This window comes from Penicillium malachiteum, assembly GCF_028827825.1.
Source record: "Penicillium malachiteum strain IBT 17515 chromosome Unknown utg000001l:1.0-8184562.0:1.0-8186909.0, whole genome shotgun sequence".
Lineage (NCBI taxonomy): Eukaryota > Fungi > Ascomycota > Eurotiomycetes > Eurotiales > Aspergillaceae > Penicillium > Penicillium malachiteum.
In genome coordinates this window covers 8,130,542-8,146,758 of record NW_026643094.1, presented here as the reverse complement: position 1 = coordinate 8,146,758, position 16,217 = coordinate 8,130,542, and the positions used below count along the sequence as shown (strand labels likewise).

Here is a 16,217-nt window from a genome sequence, read left to right as displayed (position 1 = left end):
TGGCATGTTTATTGTGCTTAAGAAAGAGGGTTTGTTTTTTAAGTGGATTTTTGGTGGGGTTGTTCGGGTGACCGTGTTGTTCGGGTGACCGTGTTGTTCGGGTGACCGTGGAACACGTTACCACCCATATTATGCATTGATTAGTAAGATTGGTGATTCAACCGGGGCTTTGGGTGATATATAGTAATGATGGATAACTATGAGCCATCATGGTGGAAGAACCATTTCTCCTATATAGGGCGCCCAGGTACTATATGATATTTGATAAATGAAAATGAATTGATTTTAGACCACTTAGTAAACGGAAACTAAATTCCACAGGCACTTCATAGGATTCCATTCAAGGATCCGCTTGTGTCTTCAAGATTCAATCAGGCAAGTTGAGTGATTCAAACCTGACTTGATCAAGAGTCCGAGTTTTGAAAATGACTCAAACTATTTATGGAGCCATCGGAACAAGGCTCGCACTTCAGAGATCCCTCATCAGGCGAGCTTGGCTTCGCGCATAAAGAAGGCACTGATCAAGGCGAAGAATACGACTATGGTTAAAAAGCCAAAGCCTTTACTGGTTGCCCAACCATAGCAATTCCGAACGATTCCAGCAGTATCGGGCTCCAGTTGCTTGATGTATTCTAGACTTTCTCGGACGCCATTGACAATTTCGTCAATACTTCTACTGCCAGTATCGTGCAGATCAGATCGAAGTCGATTGCGCAAAAGATGTTGCACAATGCTTGATGAGAAAGAAAGTCCAATTATCGAACCCAAGGATCGGAAAAGGTATGAGCAAGCAGTTACTACCGCTCGATCATCCACATTCGCACTCGAAACTAGATGAAATCAGTTCAGAGTCATTCAAATATATCAGATGACCTCACTTAATCCGATGAATGTAGTAACAACACCAATACCGCATCCGAATGCTGACATGACTGTTCCAAGAATCATGTTCACGGAGTCATTGGACATAACACCACCGGAGGAGAAATAGACCAGCAAACAGCCCAGGGCGAGGAAACTATATCCGAAGATCGTCAACCAGTAGCAGACTCCAAATCTCTTCATGAAAAATCCAGCGAGAAGGGAGCCAGACACGCCAGATAGAGTACTTGGCAGGAGGCGTACGCCAGCGACAGTAGCTGGAACTCCATCTACTGCTTGGAAGTAAAGCGGAGTGTAGAATATCACAGCCATCCAACCCGCAAAACTGAAGAAGTTACAGCAGTAAAGGGAGAAGCAATTGCGGTTAAATATAATGTGACCGGGCGCAAAAGGCTCAGCTGCGAGATAAGTCTCGACAAGGATGAATAGAACGAACAGGAGGCCTGAAACACTCAACGAAATGATAGTGAGTGGCATTGACCATGAAACATTGCTGCCACGATCCAGGCCAATAAGTAAGCCCAGAACAGCACCAACTAACACAGTGGCTCCAAGAAAGTCAACACGCTGCAACTTTTGTTTCCAGTTTGAATCATCCTGAGCTGGAATGTTGAGCATTGAGCTCACAGCAATAAAAGCAATAAGACAAAGCGGAAATTGCGCCAAGAACGCCCTAAGTATTGCTTTTGGATTAAGATATCACAGTAATTTGAAATGGTGCTCCTATCTGAGCTGAGAGCATGGGGGTTGAACATACCAGCGCCAGTCTACATAGTCAGCTATAATTCCACCGATCGGGGCGCCCATAGCTGACCCAGTGGCCGAGATGATATTGATAATCCCTTGCCATAGACCTCGATCGCGTAAGAGGATAATGTCATTCATCAAGATATTGACTACAGTCGTCATTCCGCCGCCTCCAATACCTTGGAATATCTATTTTTTGTCAATTCCATACACCGAATGGCTTGTAAAATGAGGGTTGTCATACACGCGCCGCAATCAAATCATTAATATTCCGTGCAAGGCCACATCCCAAATTGCCGATTCCAAAAATCGTATATGCGAACAACAAACATGGCTTCCGACCGAAAATATCGCTCAGTTTTCCGTAAAGAGGTTGAAATGAAGTCAATGTTAAAAAGTATGAGGTCGCAATCCAGCTGGTGAGGTTGAGGGCCTTGAGATCACTCCCGATCTGACCGTAACTTGCCATTATGATCGATATGTCGGCTGCTGCCAGGAAAACCTGTTTTCGAAGGTGAGCCATAGAATTTATTGTGGTGAACAGGGAGCTGCCCTATCCGACAGTGTCCAAGAAATTTGGAATGCATCATGCCTCACATACACCTAAAGAAACAGCAGGAATGATAAACTTTAGCTCATTGTGAGTATTTTCGACGGGCTCTTTGGCCTGACCTTCGACATCTTGAAGCTGTGGGCACTCCAAGTACCCATCATGGGGAATGCAGACGCCATTAGCCCCGGTAGGTGCAGTGGCATTGCGAGAGGTCAGCAAAGGGGAACTCTCAGATAAAGTCTGTTCTGATGCCATCGATACGGAATTTTGTATTCGTCTTTTTGCTGCCCTTGGCTTCACTAAATAACTCCACTAAAAAATTTCACTAAAAAACAGTCTTGGAAGAGGGGGTTGAGAGAAGTTGGCACGCCTTATTCTAGCTCACTGTAGAGGGGGATTTGAAGTAGCGGTGTGACATGATCGGCGGTATGCAAGTATAGGTACCTGGAGGTACTATCCAGGTGGTAGAGCTCTTGAGACTCTGCATATGAGAAGAAACTTGTATCAGGTTTCCGAAGTCTCTCGATTCTTCATCTCAGGTACCCACGTGGCGTGGGTGCCCCTTCAAGTTCTCCACTTTCCACTAGCCGCATTCCTTCCCTTCTTTCTCTTCCGCAGACAACTTTGGTCACCCCGTCTAGCAGATGCAAAAGGCCATCTTCTTACCCAATCTCCACTGCCCCATGCGCTCAGAAAGCCATTCAAACATTTCAAACTATCCAGTTACCAATTCGAACGCAAATATAATGGCCGTCCTTCCAATGCCGTGCGATATCATACGCGTCCACGTATTCATGAGCCTCGATAATATGTATGGCTGTCTTCACTTAGCATATACATGGTCCTGTCGGGAGTATTTTACTACTTGATGACCGGCAATACAGATTCAAGTTCAAGTTGTGAATTTTGAAACATTTGAATTGGCCATGGTGAAACCAGTTTGGATCCATAGGGACCACTGGACTGTCGAGAAGAGGTCTTTCACCGTGACGACACCAAATTTATTCAAATTTCAGAGGTTCTTGAAAAATTTTGGCCATACCACATCCAGCACGGCAACCTGGAAGAGGGTTGATTCCACGACGATCGACAAACAAAAAAACAAAAACATACAACAGCATGTCTAAGGTTGTGGTCACCTAGCGCCCACGATTCGGGCGTGGGCGGATTGCCGCCCTATTCAGGCCTCTTCAGGGTAATCCGGACAGATATTCACCCACCTGAATATTCGTCCCTGAACGTGCAATCGGTGTATCAAGATGTACATTTTCGCAATTTAAATTCCCCCCTCCCCTTTTGAGTGGCCATGATTTTTCTTCCTTTCTTTCCATCATCTCTCCTATCCCTCAAAAGTTCCATCAACACAGCAATATGCGTACAAAGTATGACCAAACGCTCAAGTACCTAAACAATGTGGTAGACTTTGGAGAGCATAACAATAATGTACTTCAACGAAATATTCTACCACGAACCGAGTCTGGGTATAGAGACAAACTAATTCTTTTCGATATGTAAGGAAAGCGACCTTCTCGTACCTGGGAAAAAACCACCAAATTGCTAATTTACTTAGGTTTCTCAAGTTACATCCACAGGCGACCACTCCTCCAGATATCCAAACTTGTCGCGCCTTTATGGAGTGGATAGGGTGGGGAAAACACGGTCGGATTGAGGAGAGGCCGACTGTTGAAACAATGCTTGGGCTTTTTAGGGAATTCGCTACTAGCCTGAAGAGAGAAAGGAGCATTGAACTCCCGTCCTCTACCAGAACCACGATAAATGAAGTACGCATTCTCCCTGTTTGAAGTAGTCAGAGCTGATCTTGGATAGTTTGTTCTTGGTGAGCTGAAGGTGAAGATCTCTCTTTCAACCAAGTCAATGGATAAAGATGGGGGTGTGTCCCCAAATGATTTGACTATCTTAATGACTCAGTTATGGTGCCGTGATCATTATGAGTATCGTGGTAGCCCTCCCGATCGAGCCAGAGTCCAGCTAAGCGCTGCTATGCTCTTATACTGCTTTACTACTGCGCGGACAGGAGAAGTACATAAGTCAACTGGGCGAAGACATGAAGCCTACTGAGTTGGCAACAGCAAGGATGATGACTTAGATACTCTGGTGATAACTGCTTGCTATAAGATAAGTAATTTCCAACCATGAAAGAGTCATAAAAACTGACTTAATTAGCACTTTTTACTCACTGTCGAGGTTGTGGATGGTACGATTATACTTGTATTAACATACCAGCGTGAGTTTGTCAAAGGATTCTGGAGAAAGCAAAAGTGGAGTATTCCGACATATGGATTCTATGAGATATATGTTGAGGATTTCCCTATATTCCTTAATCTCCTGACTTTCTTTTTACCAATGGCAACCGCGGACCACGCTTTTCAAAATTATAGGTCTATGATGGAAATTCTTGAGGCGGTTGAAAAGCATCAGAAAGTTGGCAATGCCGGTTCGAGGATTCTCAAGTTGATTCATATGCGTGAGGATATGAAGGAATTACCGGTATTCCGGCAAGATCTCGAGCATGCCGTTGGTGACTATAAAGGCAATACTACTAGAAAGGGCGCAAACTAGGAAGGCAAGGAACGATATCTGGTGAAGCGTGAGGGAAGGAAGGAAACTACTCACTGAGAGCTGGATATCAACAACGTGGTGGTCCGAACTATCTATCTACAGATGGGACCACTGATGTTGGCAAATACCAGAGGCGCAGACTTATTTGGCAAGTCTTTGGTCAGTCTAGGGCACAGAAGCGGGTATGGTAGTTTTTATCTTTTTTTAGAAACCATCTAACTGTCGAATAGATAAGAAACATTCTGAGTCTATACAGATGAAGTTTGCAGGGCATATCAACCTTGATACTTATGGCAAGATATATACGCATCCCCTTAGTGAGATTGATGGACCTGCAAATTACTCTGGGATTATAAGTAGACAGGAGCATATTCAAAATCGTTGCGGAATAGGCCTTTACCACACCATTTCATTACCACAGTTACTCCCTGCAAAATCGGAGTACAAATTTCTTGCTCGAGAGGATGTTTCGCAGGTTAACTACTTGGTGGCCAAGTTAAGTGCACAGCTCTCAATCGCAGGCCTAGAAGAAAAAAGGAAAATCCAGCTCGAGCAAAAAAGGCTCTACAGTCAAAAGCGGTTTTTGTATAACTAGGAGCTCCTCCAAAGAGTTCAGCAGCATTCGGAAGGTCATTATGGTAGCCTTTTTACGGAAAGCTTATTTCACTGTAGGAAGCGAGTCATGCCCTATAGAGATTTCCTTGCTACTATACTGCTATCTAAGATCAGCCTTTAAAGCTCGAATGGTATAAGGGCCCTGTAGGTATTGAAATCACTATATATTGAGATAAAAAGGATATTATACCAGGAGAGCCTTAGTCTAATTAATGAGTCTTGCCTCTGTGGAAAGTATATGGATAAGTATGTTTGGTTGATATAGAAAGCTTAAAAATTTATTGCTTACTGTAGTAGGCTATAAGACTACCAAAGATGGCTATATCTCTATCGCTGCTACTCAAGAAAATACCGATTGAATCATTGGTTTGCAGAAATGTGCTTTGAGTGTGATCTATGGTTTACGTGCAAAGGAGAGTAGGAAATTCATTGTCAAGAGCACCTAGTTAATGCCGCTGACCTGCTCCGCTGTGATCCTTTAATCTTTCCAAATGCACCTATAAAGGCAGGGTTATGTCCGTTCTGCCTGGTGTCTAAAAGTGCGCCAGCATCGAGAAGAATGCGCCAATTTGTCACTTCACCACCTCAATGGCACTCTCATATCAAAGGTCACTTAGAGGCAGTAGAGCTCAATTTCGACTGCAAGCACCCCGCCTGCTCCACAAGCTTTGAAAGCCTAGATCAGCTGACATACCATCTCATTGATGTTCACTGTTGGCGTCCTAGACGCAACAACGCCGGAAAGCGAAAGCGGTCGATTGAAGAATGAGCTGCCCCTTGCAGAAGATGCTCTTGAGGAGGTGAGGGGTTTGTTGGTTTTGCTCTGATCATGAGCCCTGAAAGTATTACAATCACACTTTTTGGCCGCTCTCGGTCTAACTTCTTTGATTTATCTGGCTATTTCCTTTGTAGTGGGCCCAGAGGAGGGTCGTCTATATCTCTCTTTATATACAATACCGCTTTCCCCCTTATATTCATCTTATCTATGTACGGAGTACACAACTAGCATTTTAGGTAGTACTTAGAACACATCCACATATATCATATTCTTCTGTAGATTAAACCTTGCTTAAGGGAGTGCAGGAAACCCAAGGGCTGGTACATGGATCTATACAGTAGTATTCGAAATCAGATTTACCTCCACACTCTTAGACTTGTTAGGAGGTGTGCCTTTGGAACAGCTACAGGAAAGAACATTTATGGGGGGAAGCGCGCGGAGGGGAAGTCTGCCCCGACACGTCGAGAGCTATCTACCTAGCCACCTTGGTCTGAACTATACAGACCACGTGATCTAACAGTGGTCATTAACTTCTTCAGCTCTCGGAAGGAGACCTCGGTAGCCACCGTCCAGTGAACAGGGCGAAAGCGTTTAGCACGCAGCTTGACATCCTGTTCCTTCAACAATTCGTGCAATGGCACACATATACGCGCGAAATCTTTGATGAAACAACGATAGTACGTAGCAAGCCCAACGAACTGTCGTACTGCATGTACATTTTTTGGTCTAGGCCAATTCTAGATAGCCTCAAACTTCGCCGGTACGGCTGCTATCACACTGTTCCCAATAGAGAATCCATAGAATTCAACTTTCGTAGACGCAAGGTCACACTTCGCTGGCGTCGCGTACAGCTGATGCTTGCGCAGCAATTCCAACAATTTCGACAAGTGTTCATAGTGTTCTTCCTTTGTCTTCGAGAAGATCAGTATATTATCCAGGTATGCAACAACAAACCGTCCCAGATAGGGACGCAGCGCGTCGTTCATAATCGTCTGGAATGTGGCAGGTGCGTTGCACAACCCGAACGGCATTGCCAACCACTCATACTTGCCCCAAATTGTATTAAAGGCTGTCTTCTCGACCGAACTAGATCCCATGCGAATCTGCTAGTATCCTGACACAAGGTCAATCTTGGACACCCACATAGCAGTTCCGACACAATCTAACAGATCCTGTATTCTGGGCAACGGGTAACCGTTCTTCACAGTAATTTCATTCAATGCGCGGTAGTCAATGCACATTCTCCAGCTTCCATTGGGTTTCGTGACGAATATCACGGGAAACCCCTAGGCGCTCGAAGATGGCCGAATGATGCCCTTCTTCAGCAGGTCCTCGACCTGTCTAGCCTGTTCTTAGAGCTTCTCGTCCGACATCGAGTATGAATTGATGTTAACGGGCGGGGCATCTCCGGTATGGATGTCATGAGAGATGGCCCGTTCTGGCGGTAATTCTTTGAGTAGTGATGTCTTGAACACATCGCTGTATTCACGGACGATGTCACGAATCTTCGGATCCTTATGGTCCGGTAACTCTTTCAGCGGTGCCTTTTGCTCATGCACGGGCTTGATCACCAATAGGTATGCCTGTGTGTCCTTTTGCTTTAGGGCCTTATCTGCTTCTCTTGCTAACATAAGATTCAGCTTTCCATCCTCCCAAGACAAGAGGAAAATCAGTCCAGCAGGCTTAATCAGGTGAGTACATCTGCTATCTCGTATCTTTATGGTCAAACGCTTCCAACAGATTTCGGGGTTCTATTTGACAAGAAAGTCTTTTCCCAAAATAAATATATGATCTGGCAAATCCAGTACCTATGCAAACACGGTTCCATGCCATGTCCCCGTAGACACTAGGAGGTTCATATATGTGTTTGTATCCATATAGAAGCCATTAGTAACCTGTACTTTCAATCTACGCTTTTTCTTTCTACACATCTACCATAAATCATGCCTTTTCAAGAAGTCTACAGAAACAAAGGTATAGGATGCTCCCGAATCAAGAAGTGCGTTCACATTGGCATTATGTACAGATGGGCCGATCGTCGCTGAGTAGAACAGTAGTAAGTCCCTGATCGTGTACAAGAAGCCTTATATACTAGTAACAGTTCCTGTTTTCCTTTACTTCCGTATGGACTTCTTAGTCATCGAATGGTCTTATACTGGATCCAGAGGGTCTGGTTTAGCCTATTTAGGGGTTATCAAAGCTTTTTCCATACGACCAACAAGCGCTTCCACAGTGTTAGGCACTGTTAGTTTTCCGCCGGCTTAGATTCCTTGGAATTGGCTTCTTTCTTCTTCTCACGATAATTCCGCGCGAGATAACCTGTCCTTCTATAATTATAGCAGGCTCGTGTCTCTTTCCGACCATAAGATTTCTTCTGGCCCTGACCCTTTATAACAGTCAGATCCATAGCATTCGGATCCTTTTCTTCTTTCTTTTCAAGGTAGCGACCGATCATGTAGCCTTACTTAAATTCAATGAAACAATTGATTACTTCAGGCAATGTGGTAGGACGGTTAAGAACACGCTCCTGCGCCCACAGTTGCTATAAGGGTACCTTTGTCGCACCGTGAAAGAATTGGATCATCAGATCCTGCGGGATCGCGAAGCGACTGTCGGCTACGGTCTCTTGGAATTCGACGGTGAAGTCCATGACTGTCTTACTGCCCTGTTTGAGTGCCGTAAACTTATCCTAGCGTTTCTCAGGGCCAAGGTGCTCCGAAAATTTACGTTTGGTCTATCCGACATATACGGCCTAGGTTGCAGGGACCTGTCCGCCCATCGCGTTCATATACGACTTCTATTTCTCAGCGGCTACGCCCTGAAGATATCCAGAAGCATGCGGGACCTTTAGGTCATCAGTAGGGACGGACCCGGTATACATCACTAGCTCACGGAAGTATAGTTCGCAGTCTTAGATATACTTTCGTGCCGTATTATTCGCCTACTTCCCGGTATAATTACTAATGGGGTCGATGTTTTTAGCAGCGCTTTCTTGGTTGCTTTAATGGCGTATCGTTCTTCACAGGAATGATTAAACCTACTTCCTGACAGAGGGGTCATAGTCAGAGGGATTGATGCTGGTTCTGCCATACTAGGGGCTGGTTGGTTCCGTTCTGCTATAATGGCGTTGGCCGTCCTGATAATAACATCATGGGTTTGTTCCAACCCTCAGCCTGTCTCCCACGTGTTTATATATATCTCAGCCAGGTCTCAAGGAAGGACCGCTAACGCTCGGTGAGTACCTTCATCCATGGGCTGATAGATAATCTCTTCTCTTGTCGGATGATGGGTAACGTTCTTATCCGTAAGTGGTCGTTCATAATGATACTCCATCGTGGTCTGTAGGCAGTCTTGTTTTTCTCTTTGGTGTAAAAAGGTTCAATTGAGTTCTTTTCTTCGACGTTCTAAAAGAATCAGGGGTTCTTACACCCTTTTTACACCCGGTATCTTGTTCTTTTACTTCTATCTCATTTTGCGGTGTAGATTGGGGATCGTGGATTGTAGATCCTACCCTGAGAGATAGAAGGATGCACCTTAATTCGGTATAAACGAGGGGTAATCGTGTATTAGCGTCGGTGTTTGGTCTCTTCCGTGTCCAGGTTTGTCCGAACAAAGGGAATGGTCCCCGGATGGTCCCTGATTCTCAGGGTTTTCCTCCATCCGCCCTTTTTCGGGGTTGTTGTGACTTCACACTTCCTAGAACACAAAGACGTCGTCTAATGCATCAAGAATGACACTTTCTGTCTCGTATACAGTCATCCATACCGATCGTTTGAATTCGATCGTTTAAGGGAGTGTACGGATCTGTCTCCGACATATCCTCCCCGAACAGCCGTAGAAGGCATGTTCAGTTAGGACATGCTACCATATGAGATCTTAGGAGGTAAAAGAGCATGTTTGATTAAGTATAGAATAACAGTAGTTTATATACAATCAAACATAATGACATCAGGTGATGTGCGATCATAACAGTAACATGATGTAAGCAAGGAAAGATACATGGTAATCTTGGGGCAAATATCACACTAGTCTACACGTTCATATGCCTTCTTTGTCTTCAAGCTTGGTAGGCTTTAAGTTTGGAGATTCCACTCTGAATAGGTGGTGTAGTGGTTAGATCCATAGTTCTTGTGGTATAGATTATATTTGAAAAGTAACTCTGGGCTGTCTGTAATTTTTTGGTCAATGGTTGAGTTTTGCCCCAGGTTGTTTAAGGCTTAATAGGTCGGTATACCCTAAGGGATGCAGGTGTGGAGATTGTAGGTTTGGAAGAAAATGATTAGGTCGCTGGTATCTCTGATAAATCTAGGTGGGATCTGATTATTACCCCACATTGGGTGGTTGCGATTAAAGTTGTCAGAGAGAATGATACTTGTGGACCGCTACTTGTTCTGTGTTGTGGCTATGATGGTATTTTGTATTGCTATAAGGGCTGGTAGTTCTAAGGTGTTATCACCTGTAAAGAGTGGTACTAGGGGTATATAGACAGAAAAGATAGGGTCTGAGAGTTGGCTATCCAAATCTTGATGGCTGTGATATCTAGGTGGTTACAAGGTATCTAATAGTGTAAGGAGGTGGAGACTCTTCTGTTAATATAGATAAGGCTGCAAAAGCGAACTATATCGGTCTATGTGGTAGGTTGGTATAATCTCCAGGTGCTGTGGCTGATATATATATGGTAGGTGGAAATGGAGGGCTCCTGGATCAAAAGAATATCCAGCCCCTGGCTTTTAGGGTTATTGATCAGTGCCTCTATTCTTGGCCCTCATTTTATCATATTCAACTATAGGATATGGAGATTCCTCTCTAATATCTTATAGGGTTGGAGAGGGCTAGGGTTAGATACTGTCAATCACCTGTAGGGTATTCGCCACTACAATCAAGATATCATACTCTCCTTCCTGGTGGGTATTATTCCTATTTATATTGGCCTACATAGTATCCACATCATGGCATCTCTTTGCACAACCATGCTAAATGTCCGAACTTTTGGTATCAAAAGTATCTTTCCTTTTTGATTTCCTGTTGTTCCATGTGGGTGATTAGCTGCCTACTAACAAGGAACCCCTTTCGGAGTATATATTCCGCTCCCTCTGGGGAGTCAAACCAGATTCCTAGGGATATAAATTTCCCCAAGGGTTTATCCCTTGCTTTTATCTAGGCTAGCTCTTCGATATGGAAACTGTGCTCTGTCAGGTTGTTGTCCTTGATGATTTTTTCCGCTGCTTAGGTGATATTTGTTTCCAGGTTAAATTTCTTGGTAGGGGTATAATATACCACAACACCTAATCATGGTTTAACTAGTTTTATATTGTTCCTAAGTTTTTATAGCCAACCGGTATTACTGTGGGTAGTCTTGGCTAACTCCGCGTTCTTAAATCGAATAATATAGCCGGTCTAAGTGGTACCTACACCAGCTATATAGGCGTCTTGTGTTGCTGCATCGCTCTGTAGTGCCATCCGAATGTGGTTGTTGGTGGTATCAGTGGGGAGATAGCATCCAGATGTGCTTCTGTTGTTGTTGTTATTATCTCTTGGGTCGACAAGGGTTCTTTAAGTCTTAATCCGGACATAGTTGTGTTCTGTCTCAGGGGTTGGGCGGTCTAGCGGGGAGATGCCATTACTAGCGTTGGCGACAACTGCGGCCCAAGACTTGGTCGCAGTTGCTGGTGGCGTGGCTTGGATTTAGGCTCGTAAGGTTTTCACTTTGTCATAGAGCTTCTCGTTCTGTTCCTAGAGCACGTTCTGGTTGTGTTTGATCTCCTGAAGTTCGTTTTGGGTTGCCTCAATGGCCGAGGTTTGGCGGCGGATGATGTCCTTCAGCGTGTCGATGAGCTTCCACACCTCCTTGGTGGTGATTCGACCGGCAGGGTCCGATGGTGCGAAGGCATCGCCGCCCCGGGTTCGCCTCCGGTTCTCAGAGAGCAAGCCAGTCGTATCGATAGCTGCCCTGGCCTGGAATTCATCCCCTGGGGTGCTGGCGATGGATTCTTGGGTGTTCGTGGGAAAGGGCTCGGGCCCTCCCGTCGGTGGGTCTGCCATCGCTTTGGGGGATAGTTCCCGCTCGGTACACAACGTTAAAGTCTATATCGCCGTCGCCGTGTATAGTCGCCGTCGGACCCCATATGTCTATTACAGTATGTCCTGTAACCGGTGTACCCACTTGTACTCTTTGATTGTTTCTTGAACCCTAGTTCCTAAGCGGTACTAGTCCATATTTGAAATAATCCGGCCTATACTTGCCAAGTACACTGTATTAATCCTTACATAAATTACCATACAGTATGGTAGGGTGTATACGCATGTAATTGATTATGCCTAATACCTTGCTTACCCCACCACGAAAATAATTTTACTGTTTGTGCTACATAGAGGCCCTTAACCTGTGAAGGGCTCTATAAAGACTGAAGCAGAATAATATAGGCCAACATGTAATTTATATTCATGCTTAAGGAAGAGGAAGCTATGTATACATATGATTAGGGAGTTATGAGTCCTTCTGTGGGTCACGTGTGGGGCCGTACGATTATGTGAGTGGGGCCGCCTGTGGGATTTTATCAGGTTCTTCTGACGAACCCTTGTTCTTTGTCTTTTGAGCGTAATAAAGTCGACCATTGTCGAACGTAATCGTACGGGATGAATGGCTTTGGCTTGTCGAGGATTTACAAGCTTTCGTCGGGCTCAACCTGTTACATAACCCATCCAAAGTCGCCACGTTAACATGGCACCAGATTCGGTCTTATCAAAGGAATCAGCTTATCTCTGAGATTATATATCCGTCCCTATGTAGTGAATGCTACTGGTTATAGGAGTAACATATAGAATTTTCGCTCTAATTGTATCGTTATAAGAAGTGAATATACTAACAATAAACGGATGCCGGAAGGAGCTATGGATTCTTGCTGTAGCCCTGAAACACTCCTTGGTGATCAATACAGCGGGAATATCTACTAAGTATTGGGGAATTAAGCATTGACGCTTTATAGAATTGAAGATGACGTGTTTTATATACATATTCCGTTATCCTCAGAAATTTGAGTCCTGTCTAAAGACAATACATATCGGTCGGCCTTTCTTCCAGTCAACTTGGGCACAGACAGCTAATGCAGGACGAGCTCATTCTTGCCTTTCCTGCCTCTTCTGCCTCTCCCATGCAGGTAATGCCCATTTCAGCATATACTCAGACCTCAGGAGTTGGTCTACTGTGGGTCGATCCGCGGGTTCAAATGCCATCATAGCTCTGAGCAGGTCCTCCAGCGCACTTAGTTCACCACCTGTAACATCCCATTCACACATCTGTTCCATCTCGCCACGGCCCATATCCCAGAGGCGCTGACGCAGACGCCGGAAGACAGGAGTACTGATACGGCGGAAGTCGGCAACCCATGACCCATCTTCCTTAAAGAATTCGGAGCGTTTAACCCAAGAGTTCCACCATCTCATAGGCGGTTGGCCCAGTGTATTGATCATCTCGGCGATAATATCATCTCGATCCCAGGCAAATGTTTCGAAGAGTGGACGCTCACCCAAGACCTCATATAAATTGACACCTAGAGTCCATACATCAGCTGCGGTAGGTTGAGTGATAGGTTCATTGAAAAAGTCTTCTGGTGGAGAGTAGAGGGCTGGGGTACAGATAGTCGGTGAGGGTGTCTGTGATATAATGAAGGACGTCCCATAATCTGAAATGATGATTTCTGGGTTATCCACTTCATTGGCAGGTGTACTTAAACTCATAGGATAGATAGCATATGGCGGTGCGTGAGGTTCGCCAGGCTTTCCATCCACTCGTCGGATAGGAACCTCAAAGGGTTTACCAAAGCGCTGGTATAGCTCAGGTATGCTTAGGCCATCTAAGTCTGGTATACGTAAGAGAAAGTTACGTAAATGGAGGTCTACCTTTGTTAGACAGAACCAATAAACTGGGGTATATATCATTGTTATCCTTACCTCCATGGCAGATACCGTTTGCATGCAAGTAGGAAAGCCCTAAAAGAAGCTGGGCGGCAATAGATCTAGCAGCGTCTAGGGGAAACATCAAGTTTGTGCTGTCCTCCTTAGACTTAGCAACACTACCACCAGCAGGCTTTCCGACTAAGCACTGATGATATCCGTTTGGACCGTGGAACCGAAATTGGTCAAGTAGCGGCGGAATGAATCGCTTTCCAGGATGAGTAAGGTTGCCCTTCACCAGGTAATGAAGGACGTCCCCCTCATGACTGTCTGATGAGGCCCGCGCAGTCAGTATCTTCAGCGATACATAGCGCAGGCGTTGCTTATCCCAGGCGAGCCAAATTGTTGAATATCCACCGAACCCAAGCTTATGAACAATAGTATAGCGACCACTAGAAAAGGTATCTCCGATAAGAGTTGGATGGTATCCACCGGGCACATAGTCCTCAAGGTTTTCAATATCTACCTCAGGGTGGTATGTATCTTCCATTGGTAGATCTGACAGGTCAGCCATGGTGTGAAGGCATCGAAATAGGGGTGGTGACGGAAAGACTCTGCGGTAATAGCTGGTCTTTGGTTTGAATGGAGATTGGAGTGGTATGTTTTGAGTATGTAGACAAAGGGGCAAGAGTTGGGAGAATAGACGAGGGAATCTCCAGCCAGGGTTCATATTCATGTTCATGTCTGCGCATCTTTGCAGAGGTAAGGCGATGACCTAGTGACGCGATATTACTGGCAATATTGAAAAAAGCGGTGTGAGAGCGGGGCCGTTGCTACCAAGGCGGAAGTGGCCAAACAATCTCCGAATTACTTGCTTCACGTCTTCTATTACTTACTTCACCGTTTCTAACTGGACTCTTTCGCCCTGGCATCTGCATGACCAACGTTACATTCTCCACTTGGTAGGCTGGCACTAGGCCTTTCAGCGAGTGAAAGCGGCTACTTATAGGCTAAGACTGCTCACTCCCAGTGATAGCACAGCGTACTCAATGCACAATATTGATTTACAGACCAATTGCCTGCTTGAAGCCTGCTTATGGCTCGTATTCCTAGAACGCCTCGGCCTTAGAGAGCACATGGTTATTAAGCCTGTCCTTACCTTGAGCGCCTACTATATAATTTTTTCATTTTTGCTTTTCCTTGATGTGATAGGATTACAGGAACGTATCCTGTCAATATTTGGAATATCGCAACAGCGCGTGAGTGATGTGATGTATTGGAGCATCAAGCTAATGTCAAGTATTAATGACTAGAATACCAGTAGAGGGGCCTGAATAGCTTATAAAAAGATCTACTCTATCTTCAGTCCCATCATTTCTCTAGACTATGCGCTTTGCCTCCTTCCATATCCTTCTCATATCCAGATTTGGCCCTGTCGATCAAATTCTTGCCATGGCTTCACAGGCAATCGAGTATATCTGGAAGATCGCACGACCGAAGAATGAAGTCATTGCTCGGGCGTTGATGTATGCCGCTTATACAACAGCGATCCAGACGGATCCACACACAAAGATAGTCTTGATTCGGTAATTTCAACTTCTTTTGATATCAGAGAGTACGCTGACGTGTCGCACTTTAGCTCTTAAATTCATCCAACGACTCGAACCAGAGGCTTCTACATCAAAGACAAATCGCATATCACAGTGTCTGTGAAGAATCCACACACGATCCAATCAGGAGAACACCAGTCAAGTCATGGTTACACACCACACTTGAACTCTTTCGAGGTGAATATGGTTTCGCCAAGCAGCGTTATTAAAGGCGATATGATAGGCAACGCGTGGCCGCCTTCAATGGAAACGAGACCAAAAGACAAATTTACAGGTCCACCTGCTCTTCTAGGTCCGAAGGTTGAATTTATCACTTGGCCTTCTGAGGAAACAGGTGAATGAAAGCTATTTTCAATAGGGGATGGCTTGTCCTCGGCTTACAGGGGCTTCAACCACGCACATCATAATCTTCTATGTAAAGATAGCTCAAGGTGCATTCAATGGTGTCCTCATCAAATTCCGTCCAGTCGATAGGTCCATTAGTCCCCTTTTTAGTCCACTGGTCGCTGACACGAGATTTTAATACAGGTGAGCCGTATGACGAAAAGAGCCTATAGTG

At 45.0% G+C, this 16,217-nt stretch overlaps 7 protein-coding genes across 7 annotated transcripts; 3 read left to right on the top strand and 4 right to left on the bottom strand.

Annotated features, from left to right (window-relative positions):
- Positions 1–483: 483 nt before the first annotated feature.
- On the bottom strand, positions 484–2,437 carry N7483_003027 (MDR family MFS transporter; the record flags this gene model as incomplete). The annotated part of the gene is made up of 5 exons (XM_057086464.1): positions 484–830; positions 879–1,555; positions 1,640–1,818; positions 1,874–2,182; positions 2,231–2,437. 5 exons carry the CDS (start codon positions 2,435–2,437, stop codon positions 484–486), a joined length of 1,719 nt encoding a protein of 572 aa, XP_056952613.1.
- Positions 2,438–3,553: 1,116 nt separating this feature from the next.
- N7483_003026 (Zinc finger C2H2) lies at positions 3,554–4,762 on the top strand (the record flags this gene model as incomplete). The annotated part of the gene is made up of 4 exons (XM_057086463.1): positions 3,554–3,693; positions 3,753–3,963; positions 4,010–4,222; positions 4,367–4,762. 4 exons carry the CDS (start codon positions 3,554–3,556, stop codon positions 4,760–4,762), a joined length of 960 nt encoding a protein of 319 aa, XP_056952612.1.
- Positions 4,763–4,864: 102 nt separating this feature from the next.
- N7483_003025 (uncharacterized protein) lies at positions 4,865–6,146 on the top strand (the record flags this gene model as incomplete). Its single annotated transcript, XM_057086462.1, is given in 6 exon segments — positions 4,865–4,949; positions 4,993–5,347; positions 5,358–5,508; positions 5,550–5,623; positions 5,766–5,794; positions 5,824–6,146. 6 exon segments carry the CDS (start codon positions 4,865–4,867, stop codon positions 6,144–6,146), a joined length of 1,017 nt encoding a protein of 338 aa, XP_056952611.1.
- A 2,254-nt stretch (positions 6,147–8,400) lies between these two features.
- N7483_003024 (uncharacterized protein) lies at positions 8,401–8,610 on the bottom strand (the record flags this gene model as incomplete). The annotated part of the gene is made up of 1 exon (XM_057086461.1): positions 8,401–8,610. One exon carries the CDS (start codon positions 8,608–8,610, stop codon positions 8,401–8,403), a length of 210 nt encoding a protein of 69 aa, XP_056952610.1.
- Positions 8,611–11,888: 3,278 nt separating this feature from the next.
- N7483_003023 (uncharacterized protein) lies at positions 11,889–12,197 on the bottom strand (the record flags this gene model as incomplete). The annotated part of the gene is made up of 1 exon (XM_057086460.1): positions 11,889–12,197. One exon carries the CDS (start codon positions 12,195–12,197, stop codon positions 11,889–11,891), a length of 309 nt encoding a protein of 102 aa, XP_056952609.1.
- A 1,074-nt stretch (positions 12,198–13,271) lies between these two features.
- Positions 13,272–14,622, bottom strand: N7483_003022 (kinase domain-containing protein; the record flags this gene model as incomplete). The annotated part of the gene is made up of 2 exons (XM_057086459.1): positions 13,272–14,050; positions 14,106–14,622. The coding sequence occupies 2 exons, from the start codon at positions 14,620–14,622 to the stop codon at positions 13,272–13,274; spliced, it is 1,296 nt and encodes a 431-aa protein (XP_056952608.1).
- An 878-nt stretch (positions 14,623–15,500) lies between these two features.
- N7483_003021 (uncharacterized protein) lies at positions 15,501–16,000 on the top strand (the record flags this gene model as incomplete). The annotated part of the gene is made up of 2 exons (XM_057086458.1): positions 15,501–15,634; positions 15,718–16,000. The coding sequence occupies 2 exons, from the start codon at positions 15,501–15,503 to the stop codon at positions 15,998–16,000; spliced, it is 417 nt and encodes a 138-aa protein (XP_056952607.1).
- Positions 16,001–16,217: the final 217 nt, after the last annotated feature.